At 46.4% G+C, this 13,702-nt stretch overlaps 3 protein-coding genes across 5 annotated transcripts; 2 read left to right on the top strand and 1 right to left on the bottom strand.

Moving 5' to 3' along the window:
* Window positions 1-32: 32 nt before the first annotated feature.
* Window positions 33-4,221, top strand: mastl (microtubule associated serine/threonine kinase-like). Of its 2 annotated transcripts, XM_088363324.1 has the most exons (13): window positions 39-417; window positions 488-625; window positions 702-841; window positions 925-1,013; window positions 1,089-1,192; window positions 1,270-1,417; window positions 1,561-1,709; window positions 1,783-2,189; window positions 2,253-2,637; window positions 2,723-2,864; window positions 3,389-3,502; window positions 3,577-3,678; window positions 3,760-4,221. In XM_088363324.1, exons 1-13 carry the CDS (start codon window positions 253-255, stop codon window positions 3,918-3,920), a joined length of 2,244 nt encoding a protein of 747 aa, XP_088219450.1. In that variant the 5' UTR covers window positions 39-252; the 3' UTR covers window positions 3,921-4,221. The 2 variants fall into 2 exon arrangements, with proteins under 2 accessions (XP_088219451.1, XP_088219450.1); XM_088363325.1 differs by lacking the exons at window positions 3,389-3,502; window positions 3,577-3,678; window positions 3,760-4,221 and adding an exon at window positions 2,983-3,371 and having other exon boundaries at window positions 33-417.
* Window positions 4,222-4,255: 34 nt separating this feature from the next.
* On the bottom strand, window positions 4,256-8,938 carry acbd5a (acyl-CoA binding domain containing 5a). The gene is made up of 13 exons (XM_088363332.1): window positions 8,727-8,938; window positions 8,404-8,515; window positions 8,093-8,213; window positions 7,661-7,733; window positions 7,476-7,593; window positions 6,713-6,883; window positions 6,505-6,657; window positions 6,298-6,392; window positions 6,032-6,218; window positions 5,730-5,944; window positions 5,561-5,620; window positions 5,367-5,473; window positions 4,256-5,256 (listed from the first exon to the last, which is right to left on the bottom strand). Exons 2-13 carry the CDS (start codon window positions 8,501-8,503, stop codon window positions 5,244-5,246), a joined length of 1,413 nt encoding a protein of 470 aa, XP_088219458.1. The 5' UTR covers window positions 8,504-8,515; window positions 8,727-8,938; the 3' UTR covers window positions 4,256-5,243.
* LOC148381092 (GTPase IMAP family member 9-like) lies at window positions 8,661-12,166 on the top strand. Of its 2 annotated transcripts, none has more exons than XM_088363334.1 (2): window positions 8,661-8,816; window positions 10,312-12,166. In XM_088363334.1, the coding sequence occupies exon 2, from the start codon at window positions 10,365-10,367 to the stop codon at window positions 11,040-11,042; it is 678 nt and encodes a 225-aa protein (XP_088219460.1). In that variant the 5' UTR covers window positions 8,661-8,816; window positions 10,312-10,364; the 3' UTR covers window positions 11,043-12,166. The 2 variants fall into 2 exon arrangements, with proteins under 2 accessions (XP_088219460.1, XP_088219459.1); XM_088363333.1 differs by lacking the exon at window positions 8,661-8,816 and adding an exon at window positions 9,060-9,438.
* The last annotated feature ends 1,536 nt before the right edge of the window (window positions 12,167-13,702 follow it).

Genomic DNA, 13,702 nt, shown 5'->3' with positions numbered 1-13,702 from the left:
TGATTATGAAAATGTTCGTTATGCCAGCCCGATCACATATGGCACCGACACCGGCGGTATTCGAAAACACAATAATTCCTGTATAATTATGAACAGGCGTCTGCTTGCCTACCTCAATAGAGGTCAGAGGACCCAGGGTGAAGGGTGCTGAATTCAAATTTCAAAACAAACAGCAACTCTTGTCCAACATGCGAATGTTTATTTTAGGCTAGTTGGTGGCTTTTAGAGAGAGGGAGAAAAAACACTAACACGATGGACACGGAGGAAAAGCACAAATCTACTCCCAATTCTAGAGTTGGGTTGATCACGCTACCAAAGATCGAAGATTTCGTCAGTTTGAAACCAATCAGCCGCGGTGCTTTTGGCAAAGTTTATCTTGCACGGAAGAAATGCAATTCCCAGTTATATGCCATTAAGGTGAGTGGATATTTGCTTTACTGTATCGTATTTACGATTGCTTTACAAAGTTGCAATCAACCGCTTGTAGGCCATGAATAAAGCAGACATGGTGGATAAAAACATGACGGGCCAAATGAAGGCGGAAAGAAACGCACTGGCTTTGAGCAAAAGTCCCTTCGTGGTTCACCTGTTTTATTCTCTCCAGACAGCCACCAAAATCTACTTGGTAACTCACCAATCTTGCAAGATCACAATCACCGAAATTTTTCTGTGATGTCAAATTGACTCTTTTGCCATTGAAGGTGATGGAGTACCTCATTGGAGGAGATGTGAAGTCTCTCCTTAACGTCTGTGGATATTTCGACCAGGACATGGCGGTTAAGTACATCTCTGAGATTGGCCTTGCTTTGGACTACCTCCACCGCCATGGCATCATCCATAGGTACAAACCGGTTGGGATGACGTATGTATGGAGTTCAAGGCGGCATGGGTGCAAATGCATTGTGTCACTTTTTGCCTTTTTAGGGACCTAAAGCCAGACAACATGCTCATTTCCAACGAGGGTCACATCAAGTTAACTGATTTTGGGCTTTCCAAAGTGAAGCTTGGTAGAGGTAAGTCCAAACAGATTTACAGGGGGCATATGGAATGTTGACCACTTTATCATTGATTTTTTTTTTCTTTCTCAGAACTGCAACTCACAGATATCCTAAACACACCATCCGTGTCCAAACCCACAAATTACTCTCGCACGCCGGGTCAAGTCATGTCCTTGATCACCTCACTTGGTTTTGTGAGTGGGAATTCCATCCTTTTTTTTTTCCCCACATGGTCTCGTTTGTCGTTGACTTATGATTCCCTCAAGCGCAGAATACCCCGGCAGACCAAAATAAACGCCACAGCAGCACCTCGGCCATGTCCTGTGGCAAAATGATGCGGAAGAATAACTCCCTTGGCTCCCCTTCTGATACGGCAAAGGAGACCATGAGCTCACCGGCGTGCACTGCCTGGAGGAAAGGTGCTGTTCCCACCGTATCGGTTTGGTCCTGATCCATAAGGGAGACCATCCCACTTGATAGCGAGACGGGGAAAAAAAAATCACCTGATGATTTAAACAAAATTAGAATGTTGTAGCTTGTCTATAAAAGATATTCTTCACAGGGCCGCACAGCTTCATGTTTAGTCCGCACAGCTTGGCCGTCAATCTGACGCCCATGCTGATGAAAACCAGGAAGCGCATGGAGACCATGAGCGCGGGCAGCACCACCGACACAGAAGGAGGCATCAGCCCACTGTGGGAGTTTGAGGAGGTCAGATAAATGTGATAATAATCCTGAAAATGCAATGAGATAATAAATATCATTTCTTTTCTGTGCTCTCTAGAAGGAAAATGAGCCAAACCAACAGAAGGCAAGAGGACATTTAGAGTCCCCCGAGAAGCGGGAGCCGAGCGGCAAGCCAGAAACCGGCTCTCATTCCGCGCCGTCTGCCAAGCGTCCATTTTCCGAGGTGCAAGTAAGCCCGGAAGCTGTGGAGCCCCTCGCCAAAAAGAGCGACAAACGATGCTCCCACGTCCCTTGCGAGACCTCCGCCGCTCACACTGGCCTGACCGGAGCCTTCTCCGGCGTGGGGATCGCGATCACCGGCCAGAACAGCGCCGTCGTCCCTAAGCCCTCCAATCCGGTCACCGTGGCCAAGAGCCTTTTTTGCGAAACGAAAGAATCGGCTCTCGAGGACAACTTTGAGAACATGAAGTCGTTAGAAAGCAGCTTCGCGTCGCCGCAAAGCAGGTAATTGTGCATGTTAACAAAAGTCTTAAACACACTTCACCATTATCCATCTCTCCCTGGCAGCGGGCTTTGCCGGAGTTTGACTCTGGACTTTGACGTCTCGGTGCTGGAGACGTCACTGCCCATCGACAGTCATGCCCCACCGGAACCCGTCGGACCCGCCCAAAGTAGTGCCTTACATTCCCCTGAAAAAGGCACCGAGTCATCCCTTCGACGGACTCGCTCCTTGTCCTCGTCGCCCCGCACCGCAGGTACGCCGGCGTCCCTCGGCCGACCCGAGTGCTCCTTCCTGCGGCCCGTGGTGGCGTTCCGGAGCTACTGCAGCTCCATCAACCGCTCCAACGTGTCGCGACTCAGCGTGGGCTCCACTTTGGACGCGTCCTCATCCGATATCTGCCTCACCACACCGGTTCAGAGGAAGATCAGCTCTGGAAGTTCGCTTTATCTGGTGGGCTTGTACATAAATATTTTCTTACCTTTCTTTCTTACTGAAATGTAGTTATTTTACGTGATTGTGCATCTCCTCCTTGTAGACTCCTCGGACCATGTCCACCTCGCAAACCCCCTTACGGACTCCCAAGAGCGTGCGACGCGGGGCTCAGCCCATGGAGGGGGCACACATTTTAGGGACCCCCGACTATTTGGCTCCGGAGCTGCTTTTGCAAACGCCTCACGGTAAGAGCGGATGCAGCTTTCTTTGAAATGGCAGCGGCACAGTGGGTGGCCACTGTACGTACTTGTATCGTGTCCTTTAGCTTTCACTGATCTCACAGCACTTCTTTGTGAGTTCCAGGAAGGCGTGGATGCGGTAAGGAAAATCACGTTTGCGCACAAGCGTGCTCGCTCGCATGGCCCGCCGCTAACACACTTTGTCTAATTCCGCCCTGTGATTTTTGGCTCGGCTTCAGCAGGTTGCAAATGACCGGGGCCGTTTGGATCTATTAACATGGAGCTCACGCTAAAGGCTAAGATGCAAGTTAACGCAATTTCTGCTCACCTGGGGCTGCGTTGTTGTTCAAAGTAGAACTTTTAGCCACTGACGGAAAACACCGTCTAAAGTGGAAATGGACAGCAATTTAGTTTGACTATGGTTTGAGTTTATGGTGACTGTCAGCTGCCTTTTCTTTGGTGTTATTTTTGATATATGATGAGTCAGCCGGGTGAAATTTTAGGATGACTTATCTGAGACGACTTTTCAGATTGCATGGTGGACTGGTGGGCGCTAGGTGTGTGTCTGTTCGAGTTCCTCACCGGCGTGCCGCCCTTCAATGATGAGACGCCGCAACTGGTCTTCAAGAATATTCTCAACAGAGGTGGCTGCAATGTTGTTTTTTTTTAAGCCACTTGTTCAAATCAAAATGTAATTTTTTTTAAAACTTTTTTTCAGACATCCCCTGGCCCGAGGGAGACGAAGCGCTGTCGGACGATGCCAGCGACACCATTGAAATCCTCTTAACCATGGATAAGACCAAACGGGCGGGACTCAAAGGTTTAAAACAACATTGGTTGCTCACACCTGATCCAGATTTTTCCCATGCTCAGATTTTATTTGAACCCCACCCCCCAACAGAACTGAAGCTCCACCCACTGTTCGAGGGCTGCGATTGGGAGAACCTTCACAAGCAACCCATGCCGTTTATCCCGCAGCCTAACGACGAGACGGACACGTCCTACTTTGAGGCCAGGAACAACGCCCAGCACATCGACATGGCCACCTTCAGTTCCTGTTAGTCGCCATCATCATTTTAACTGCAGTTAAGACAAAAAAAAACGTATGTGCAATCACTACTTATATGATTTTTATTTCATGAAGTTCTTATATTTATCAGTTTCCCATACGGGTGTCGGTTTAGTTTTTCTGTGGCATTTCTTTGAAGTTTAAAGTAAGGGTAGCACTTGCTGGAGAATGCTAATATATACAACATTTCTGTATTTTTGTCTTGTTATTGTAATTCGAAACGCTGCTTCCAAACACAAAGCTGCTGCTTTTATGTCAGAAAGAGAAATGCAAATAAAACGTGTTTGTAACATCTCTTCTGCAGCCTTTTTCAAACAAGTCACGTCACTTTTGCATTATGAAACTTTTATTTGAGGCTTGGATTATGACATGCATACATATTTCAGTAGAAACTATCACTTGATATATTCTGTTATTAAAACAAATGGCTCTTTGAAGGATTAGTGCTTCTGCAAATCCGGCTAATATACTCCTTAATACATAACACACTTAAAATATTATATTTGAACGGGTAAATTGAATGGCTGTCACAAAAAGTCAGTTTGTGTTCAGAGTACAAGCAAATTAGATTTTACTGGGTTGAGTTCATGTTATTCGTATTCATTTGGTCCATTTGCTACAAGGTGTGCACCTAAAAATGTCGAGGCACTTTCTACGTGGAGACCACCAGGATGAACCGAAATGCCGCACGGTTGTTGAGCTGCTAAACGCAATAAATATCAACTTAACATGTAAGGTTGCAACATTTTCAAGGTTGGAAACTTCCTATGGGAATTTTTAGGGACACTTTAAAAAGGACCTTTGTGGTATTTTCAGAAAGGGAGGTTTTGAGTGATTTATGAGTCAAATTTATTTGATTTCATTCATTTGATGAATGTTTCCTATTTGAAATATTTCCCAAATTCCCCATCTTAAATTACCATAGGAATTTACCAAAAATGTTTTTTCTCAACCCTACCTATCAACGCAGAATTACAAAGAATGTCACACAGTACAGTAATTCTCAATCTTTCTTCTAAACTACCAAATGGTTACATCTTTTGTTTTAGCAGCATTGCTCCGGGCGACTAAAGTGAAAGATTAAAAATCACATCAAGCTCATAACAGAATCTGGCCCGCTTTGTGCAAAGTAAGCCCTAGTTGCTATGGGAACCGCCTTAACAACATCATCATCATCACATTCTTTAGTATGCACGTTTACTCACAAGACTCTTTTCTCCTTCTTTAGTGCAAAAGCAAACGTAGAAAGCGGTTTATCCAACCTGCTAAAAGGTCACTGGCGAGGATTCTTCTTGGTGGCCATTTCCTCATTTCTTTCAGTTCAGTCGTCTTCAGGGGGGAAAAAGACAAAAAGAAAATGAATATGGCTGGGAATTTTGAGTAAAGCAGCAGGTTTAGTCCAACCCGATGATGATGATGATGATGAAGGAGCAAAGTACCTTCTCCTCTGCACGTAGAGGCTGATGATCCAGTGCACCACGAAGGGCCATGCAACGGCAAAGGCCAGACTGCTGGGAGAAATGTCAAGAGGCCACCACGCTGGTCTCTACAACATACGAAAAATAGGGGGGGGGGAAATAGTCATTGCTAGCAAAAAATAAATAATAATAAATCAAATGAAAAATAAAAGTACCCGGCTGTTCTTATTGACTGTTGTGGACGGGTGACAAGGAGACAGGACTGCTGACCGGGCCTGCAAAGAAAAGGACAAATGTTAACCATTCACTGGCGGCCATTAAATCTTGCTGTGACGTGCTTTTCTATTGTATTATTTTGGATAAATGGAAAAAAAAATTTGGGACCTGCGTGGCGCTGAGGGCCTCCAGCGTGTGGAGCCTCTCCAGGACACTTCGCATATCCTCCTGCAATTGGGCCAGCGCCGCCACGATCTGCTCATTGAGGCTGGCCACATGTGTGTGGCCACGACGCTCGCCGCCGCCACCGCCGCCGTTGTCGTCCCCGCCGCTTTCGTGGGTGGGCTTCAGCGCCCTGAGCCCGTGGCTTTGAGACCTGGAGCCTAAAAACCCAAAATCGAAATGACTTTTTTCTAAGCTAATAATTCCTGTTCAGGAACTTAACAACAGCATCTCATAATATCTTTTACCTCTGCCGCCTCCGATGACAGAGTTTGCCATTTCCACGTTGAGTCTGGGCCTCTGCGTCATGCTCCCGCCGGCCTCTCCGTCCTCGCCGCCGCACCTGATGCCCTGCGGCGCCCCCTGTGGGTCCTTGCTGTCCACAGTCTCCTCCTCCTCCTCCAGGTCATTTAGAGAGCAATTCTGCTCAGTGCTCTTTATGAATAATCAAGAATAATATGTGCTTTGGTCATGTCATAGTTGTACATGTAGCATTTCCGCAATGAGTTCTTGCCTCATCCTGTCCAAACTGGTCCACCGAGTCACAATAGACTTCACTGTCCGAGTCACTGGCGAGCTGAGCGGGGCCCATCACATCTTTGATGGCGTCTGGGAGGGGTGGGAAACGTCAACACAGAAAGGTCACAGTCTGCCAGTGTTTCATTAAAAGGCTGTCGTGAAGGGACTGGGCTGGTGTGAAATGCCACACAGAAAAACGCACCGGCATGGTGGCCGTTCAGCAGAGGTTGAGCGTCTGGTACATCCGGAGGCGCGAGCATGCGGTCGCCGTTTGTCAGATGCGCCATGCCGTTGGCCATCTTGCCAGTTTCTGCTTTGTGCGCTCTCGGTGACGATTTCCTCTTTGGGTGCGAGCCTGCGAACGAACCTCGTCAGCAAAACAATTTCTCAGGTAGCCTCAATCGGATTACCTTTTTTGACCTCGTCGTCGTCTTCCTGAGAGTCGTCGTCAGATGTTTCTTTATTTTTCTCAGGCGCGGGCTTGGCGGGCCGAGTCTCCAGTGTTCCGTTCAATTCCATGGTTCTGACGATGCTCTTGGCCATGCTCTTTGACGACACGGTGCTCAGAGCCGAGCCGAAACCTGTCGGCCACACAACGTGCCGTCACCTTAAATGCCGGCGGAACTTTTTCTGGCACCTAATGATGCCACAACACTTTTCCTGTTGGTCATTATTTCCCAAGATTGCAGGCTTTATAAGAATTTCACAGTGGAACCTCTGAAGTTCACAAAAAACGTAATAGCGCTATTCAGTCCATGACATTGCTCTCAAAAATGCTTTTTCTTTGCCTTGGAAACTAGGGGGTGGGGACTGATCTCAGAGGTTCCTCTGTGTGTGCGTCAAGCAACAAGAGCACAAAAAGAACCCAAGCTAGGAAGTCTTCGCTGCTACCTAGCACTGGTGGCTAACTGGCACTAACAGCTATTCGATTCAAAACACAGTCACATGTACTTGCCTTCCAGCTGCCTAGCAAACTGTGTCAAACGAGCTGAGAGTGCATGCGACAGGAGACAGATTGCAAAATAAAAACAATTACATTGAAAGATTGCAATTCAGTGAACTCCCATGACATCATTCCTGTTGGCATTAAGATAGGTGACTCTGACTAATAAAATGCTTGAAGCAAGCACGCCTCGCCTCTAGCATGTGTTGGGTGTGTCAGTTATGCACAACCTGTGCTGAGGTCTGATATTTGTGTGATCTTTTTCTTCTCGTCTACCACTTCGTAGAAAGGTGCCAAGGTCTGCAGCAGTTCCTCGACCTCGCCTGTCACGGGCATGCCCTCCAAAATCTACACGCAAAAATCCATAGTTGAGTTCAACTCGTCAGAAAATGACACCTTCGGGAAGAAAACGTACCAGCTTCATTTCGTCAACGTAGGCTGCCATCGCTTCCTCTTTGGTCATTTCACCCAGAGAGTTCCATGCATTCCTTGATTATCCAAAGCGCACACAATTAAAGCATTAATTGCATCATTCAGCGTTCACATGGAGTGCCTTTGTTTATTTTTCATTTTAGGCCAGCCATTGCCACCAGCACTCCCAAAATAATTCTTATAATTTCCCAACGGTCTCATGCAACTTCTTCCAAAATGTCATGGAATGGCAAGGGAACGTGCAAGTAAGAGCTCGAGTGGCATTTTCAACTCATTTTGAAGCTCTTTGTGTGGCCTGCGGCCAGCGAGGCTTCAAGTCCACAGATCGGCAAATCCAGTAAATGAACAACGCATGTCGTCTGAGGGCAGAGAGCAATGTGCTGCGCAATGTGTACACTGATTGTTGTTGTCCTACCATTTAGCTTTGCCGACGGCATCCCAGAATCCAGGCCGGGCGATGTTGCACTTGCCCACAGTGGCTTGCTTGTAGTAACTGTAGAACTTGAGCATCATGTCATTGGAAGGCTGAAAAGAACCTGAAAAAAATGTTGTAGACTGTCAATGTGGTTCGCAACGGCATTGTTGCCAAAGTCTGCTTTGCAAAGTGGATTAGGCCTTTTTAAATCCAGTGCAATGCAAAGCTATGGCGTCAACGACGTGATCAAACAGTCGACTGGTTAGACTGGCCCTAACGACCTCCTCCAGTTCTGTTGTTGTTTGACTCACCATTCGGAGGCAAACTCTTGATGACTTTGACAGCGGCGTCGAACCTCAGCTGGGTCAAATGCCTCTGCTCGTCCGTAACGGGCGACTGGGCCACTTCCATAGTGACAAGCGCCTTGTAATCCAAAGACATACAATGTTGGCTGTAGGTCGTCATGTTTTGCTCTAAACAATCAAAGCCCCACTCAACATTAAGGCAAAGATTGCGTTGTTGCAGTGAGGAAACAACGCACGACGAACCTCCTTGGACAAACCGTTAGAAACATCCTGAATACAATGCACATATTCCAGAACATTAGAAGATTCGAAGAACTAATGTCGTTTACCGTTAAAACTGTGACAGATTATCTGTACGTCAGAAGGTAAGCAGCCCGAAGATTTCGACCAGACGCCATGAAGAATACGGTGTCAAACAGGTACAGGTGCACACTGGGAAATGTAGTTGTTCTACTTTGCTTACGAGAAGCAATCTCGTCAGACGAGAAACGTCGTCGGGAACTCTCGTGTTCAATTCAGGAAATGTCACCAGAAAAAAATATGATGACGAAAAAAAAAAAGCAAAGGCAAACGTTCAGGGAGTTTTGAGGGGAGGGGGGTCGTTGTGGGCTGAGCGACCAATCTACGGTAAAGACTACAATTCCCAGGCTTCCCCTGTGGGCCCGCCGCGTACAGTGGGTGCGACCGAACCGTCGCGATAGACAAATATCTCGCGTGAGGATTGTCCCATGGTGGAAAAGTGGGTCATTTCATAACTGAAGTGTAAACAAATTCTCCTGTGTGTCTAAATCATTCGACGAGTGATTATTGATCATTCTAAAGTCAATTTAATGGAATAATTATTTTAATAGCCCCCCCACCCCCCAGTTAGAGTCCCTGGGAAGTGAGCGTTTCTGACAGTGAGGTCACCAAGCAGGAAGAAGCAAAAGCGCTTCCGTACTTTCGCCGACGCTACCGAAACTACACACGCCAACTTCAACAAAAGTTAGCAAGACTTAATTTGGAACATTATGGCAGGAAAATTTCACGAACCATCTTCGGGTGAGTTGGCGACATGTCTCCATTTTGACACCCTCGCCGGCTTAGAAAGTTCCAACTAATAAGGCGAACATTATTAGCCCTCCGACTAAACGCCGCGGGTATCGAAGCTTCGTTGGCATATCTTAAATTACCTCGTCTTGGCTTCTTTTACAGTTATTACTATTATTAATTTGGTTATTTTTACCCCGGCAGGGATAGTCGCTGTCATTTCCGTGTGTCATTCTCTGACCGCCAAAAACACAACAAAGGCAGCTCGAACAGATCATGTTTCGGGCTCCCACGCACAGGTCAAAAGTCATGCGTTCGTTCCGTTTTATGTCTTAATGATTTTTATATATATATATATATTATATCATAACATTTTAAAGCATCGTGAGTGGTGGCAGGAAATGCTCACTTTTACTTCATTGAAGTCATTTGTCATATTAAATAGTTCGAATTCCAGTTTGAGAACTTTCGACAGCCCTAATTTCGAATTGAAATTGGATGTCATGACAATCGTGGTTATGTTGATATGATTATCCGTTTACATACACCTAAACTTCTAGAAAAGTCATAACTTCTAGAAAACTCATAAATGTTATCATAAATTACTCATAGTATGATAATAGGTTACAGAACGTAGCTAGGCATAGTTTAAAATGCAAAATCCACTTTCCCCTGATAATTGGTAGAATAATTGATTAAAAAACATTTGATAGGTGCAGACCAAGTGTCCAATTTTCAGATTGTCAGTAAAATAATTGTTTTTGTTTGTCTGAAGGGACAATTTCACTTTTATTGTGACAGTCTCCCCCCCCCCCCCCCCCCCCCAATTCAAGCTTGATTCTGAATGTTGTGTAAATAAAGTGAGTCCGTTCTACCATGTTTCAGCGACCTCGACGGCGTCTGGCGAGAGTAACGGCCCCGAACAGACACTGTCGCCAATGCGCCTGGTAGTCCTCGGCTGGCGCTGGCCTGGCAAGAGCTTGACGGCCAACACCATCCTGGGCCGCGAGGAGTTCCGGTTGGAGCGTGCCGCCGAGTTTAGCGTAACGCGGCACACGGAAGTGGCGGGGCGCCCAGTGACCGTGGTGGACACACCTGGCTGGTACTCGTCACAGGACACACCGCTCTCCTACAAGAAGGAGATTACCCATGGCGCCACCTTGTGCCCACCGGGCCCGCATGCCTTCCTGCTGGTCATCCCCGTGGGCATGTTCACAGAGGTGGACCGCGCCCGCATTGAGGAGCACGTGGGCCTGTTCGGGGAGCGGGTGTGGCGGCACGTCCTGGTGGTGTTCACCTGGGCAGACATGCTGCGGAACATTTCGCTTGAGCGTTACATCCGCCGCGAGGGCGCTGAGCTGCAACACGTGCTGGACAAGTGCCGGCGGCGCTACGTACTGGTCAACAACTGCGTTTTCCAGGAGCGGAAGCAAGTGGCTCACTTGATGGAGTGCGTTGACCGGATGGTGGCTGAGGAAGGGGGCCACTTCCAGCTCGAGGAGGACTCCCAGGTGATAGATGAGAACCGGAACCCGACCGGGGACGCCGTGCTGCAGCTCAAAGCGGACGACATAGGGACTTTAGCTGAAAAGGCTGGCGCGCTTTCCACCAAGTGATGCGCCCGCCTCGCTTTAGGTATGCCTGCACCATCGCCGACGCCCCAGCTGCCAGTGAACCGGATAAGATTATAAAATTGGAGAATTGTCGTGCAAAAACAGCTTTTACAAAAAGATAACTTTTAAAAAAAAAAAAAAACGATTTATCGCTGCAATATGATTAATTTTCTCTTGAAAACGTATTGGAATACAAAAAAAAACTGACTCGCTGTGGTGACTCCTGATAGCACAAGTGGAAAGTCTCAACATTCTTTTAACACTACAACTTTATTCCCGAAATCTTTTTTTCTGGAACAAAAAAAAACAATATTTCATGAAAAAAATCTAGTCAGTTTCAACAAACAATGTGGTCCTCAAAAACATGCAATTGTCATAATTCTAAACTTTTTCCATTCTAAATAAAGATTAAACATACTAACTAATATGAGGCAAAAATGGACCAAAAATAATTGTAACTTTTTCCGGGGTCAAAACTTTCAAAGGAGTGATGTGACCTACATCCCCCAACAGATGGAGCAACAACTCATGTCACAGGGACGTGTGAGATTGTGCAAGTGTACCTTATGAATTGTCCTAAATGGTCAGTGAGCGCCTTTGAGGTTTTTGCCTCCACTGCGAAAGACGCGTAGCACAAAAAAAAATCGTGCAGAACGACTTCACATTTGCCCTGAATGTGTTGCTACTGTTGTTGGTTTTTCTTAAGAACTGACTCGAGATTGCACTGGCTGACAGCTGGAGGTCATCTCTAGCCTCAAGTATGGCGTCACTTTATTTGTTGATATATTCATTGATTTAGTCACCATATTTACTGCACAACTGTAAACAAAAGGAAAAAAAACAATCAAAATAGTAAGCATATTTGAGGTCAAAATAATCTGTTACACGGTTAGCCAGTGGGATTACTAAAGTAAAATGTTTTTAGTATTTTCGTACGGTTGTGGTTGGTGAGTATTTTTCAGGTATTGACTCCATTGACAGAAAACTAGACAATCAAATCATCGATGTGTAATGCTGTCCCTGCTCCTGTATTTCTGCTGTTTTGTTGTGTTCAATGAGCAGGAATGTCCATTTTAGTGACCAAATTGTCATTTTTCTGCACTTATAAAAGCACTCTGAGCCCTGAATGACGTCTCGCTCTCTCATTTAATCCGGTACAGCACGTTGGATATCGGAATGGCAGTGTTTTTTGTTTTTTTTTCCCCCTCCAACCTTCCGCACACATTCCTAACCGCTTTTACGGAGGCCTGGCGACCATTTTGTGTTCAACCTGTTGTCAAGCAAGTCATCCATCAAAAGCAAAAGCCGCCCAAAGTGTGTGTCAACAGAAACCGGTCGCGACAATAGAAACTAGAAAAAAATAAAGGCCCATCCACACAGCTGTGACCGCTGTCATATCACATTGCGTTATCATATTACAATGTTTGCTGACATTTTTTTTTTTTTTTTTAAGCAGCTCTTATCAGGTGACATTCCTCGTGGCGTAACTTAACAGCCGCATGACGGAGGCGTTTTGGTGCACGCTCAACGTCCTACTAGTGTATTTCGGTGGCACATCCGCCCGCTAATTGCGTGGTGGCGACAGATGCCAAGTCAAACATCCACCAAGAGTGACTCATGCGTCACACATCTCGGGACGTGGTCAACATGGTGGACAAAAGACACGATTCATAACGCGCCGCTGCAGAGTTGCTCATTAGGCGGAACAATGATGCTGGGGAGGGGCCGGGTTGGGGAAGTTTTGTCCGAGTCGCGGCAATTAGCACGCTTCGTATGAGGTCACCTGTTAGCTTAATTCCAAGTGCCAAAAATTGTCATGAAATATTTTATTTTGATGAATGAACGACATTGATTATGGTTAATATGGTCAATTTAAAGCCCCGCTTTGTGAAACCAAATCGTAAACCCAGAGCCCAAAACTTTCCATAGAACCGAAAACCAATCCTAAACCCAAGACTGGTGAGTTTGGGCACATTTCCAGCGAGATGGATGGTTTTGTCAAACAAACGACTGGAAGTCATGGCAACTGGGCGTCACCACGGCGACCACCGCAGTTTGCATTCCCCATATAGATGTCACCTTGACACCCGTGACAGGAAACCCAGAAGGGTATTTGTCCATAGGCAGTGATGGAGGACCGCTCTCAGGTACGTACATGCACGTTTAAGAAAGGCGTGTCGGACAACACTGACTGTGTGTTTACATACGACGACGGCCGACCCCAACGAAAGAAAGACCAAATGAAAGATAACTTCACTTATTTGTGAGGTCATGCAGATGTCTCACCCTGTGATGATGATGGTGGTGGAGATGAAGGTTATTATTGTCGCTTGACCTCCCGGGACCATCACGCAGAAGTCATTACGAACGTCCGTCCGCCCACATTTGAGCACATGGTCAGTAAATGAATGTTTGTCGACCTCACCTGCTTTATGGACCGGAACTATCGCGGGAGACACACTGTCTGGGCGTACACGTGTTTAAATAAACACAGGAGGGCGTGAAACCTTTTTCCTCTTCTAAACAGAAAACAAATGGGAAGCACAGACAAAAAAACAAAAAAAAAAACAAAATCAAATTTGTGTGTGAGGGGCAAACAAGAAGGGCTTGACAACACTTGGCACCGTCGTCCTCGTGGAGAACATCCAAGTGCTCACATTCCT

Source organism: Syngnathus floridae, chromosome 20 (assembly GCF_059516105.1).
Source record: "Syngnathus floridae isolate MCC-2025c chromosome 20, RoL_Sflo_1.0, whole genome shotgun sequence".
NCBI classification, from domain to species: domain Eukaryota; kingdom Metazoa; phylum Chordata; class Actinopteri; order Syngnathiformes; family Syngnathidae; genus Syngnathus; species Syngnathus floridae.
The sequence above is the reverse complement of the archived record's forward strand: the minus strand, read 5'-3'. Positions and strand labels throughout refer to the sequence as shown.

Coding starts and splice junctions, on each gene's coding strand:
- acbd5a (XM_088363332.1), bottom strand. CDS start 8,503: ATGGAAGTGGCCCAGTCGCCCGTTACGGACGAGCAGAGGCATTTGACC. Junction 5,945..6,031: donor TGTCATCGGAGGCGGCAGAG/GTAAAAGATATT, acceptor TTGGGTTTTTAG/GCTCCAGGTCTCAAAGCCAC. Junction 5,474..5,560: donor CAGTCAATAAGAACAGCCGG/GTACTTTTATTT, acceptor CGTATGTTGTAG/AGACCAGCGTGGTGGCCTCT.
- mastl (XM_088363324.1), top strand. CDS start 253: ATGGACACGGAGGAAAAGCACAAATCTACTCCCAATTCTAGAGTTGGG. Junction 626..701: donor CAGCCACCAAAATCTACTTG/GTAACTCACCAA, acceptor TTGCCATTGAAG/GTGATGGAGTACCTCATTGG. Junction 2,190..2,252: donor TTCGCGTCGCCGCAAAGCAG/GTAATTGTGCAT, acceptor TCTCCCTGGCAG/CGGGCTTTGCCGGAGTTTGA.
- LOC148381092 (XM_088363333.1), top strand. CDS start 9,408: ATGGCAGGAAAATTTCACGAACCATCTTCGG. Junction 9,439..10,311: donor ATTTCACGAACCATCTTCGG/GTGAGTTGGCGA, acceptor ACCATGTTTCAG/CGACCTCGACGGCGTCTGGC.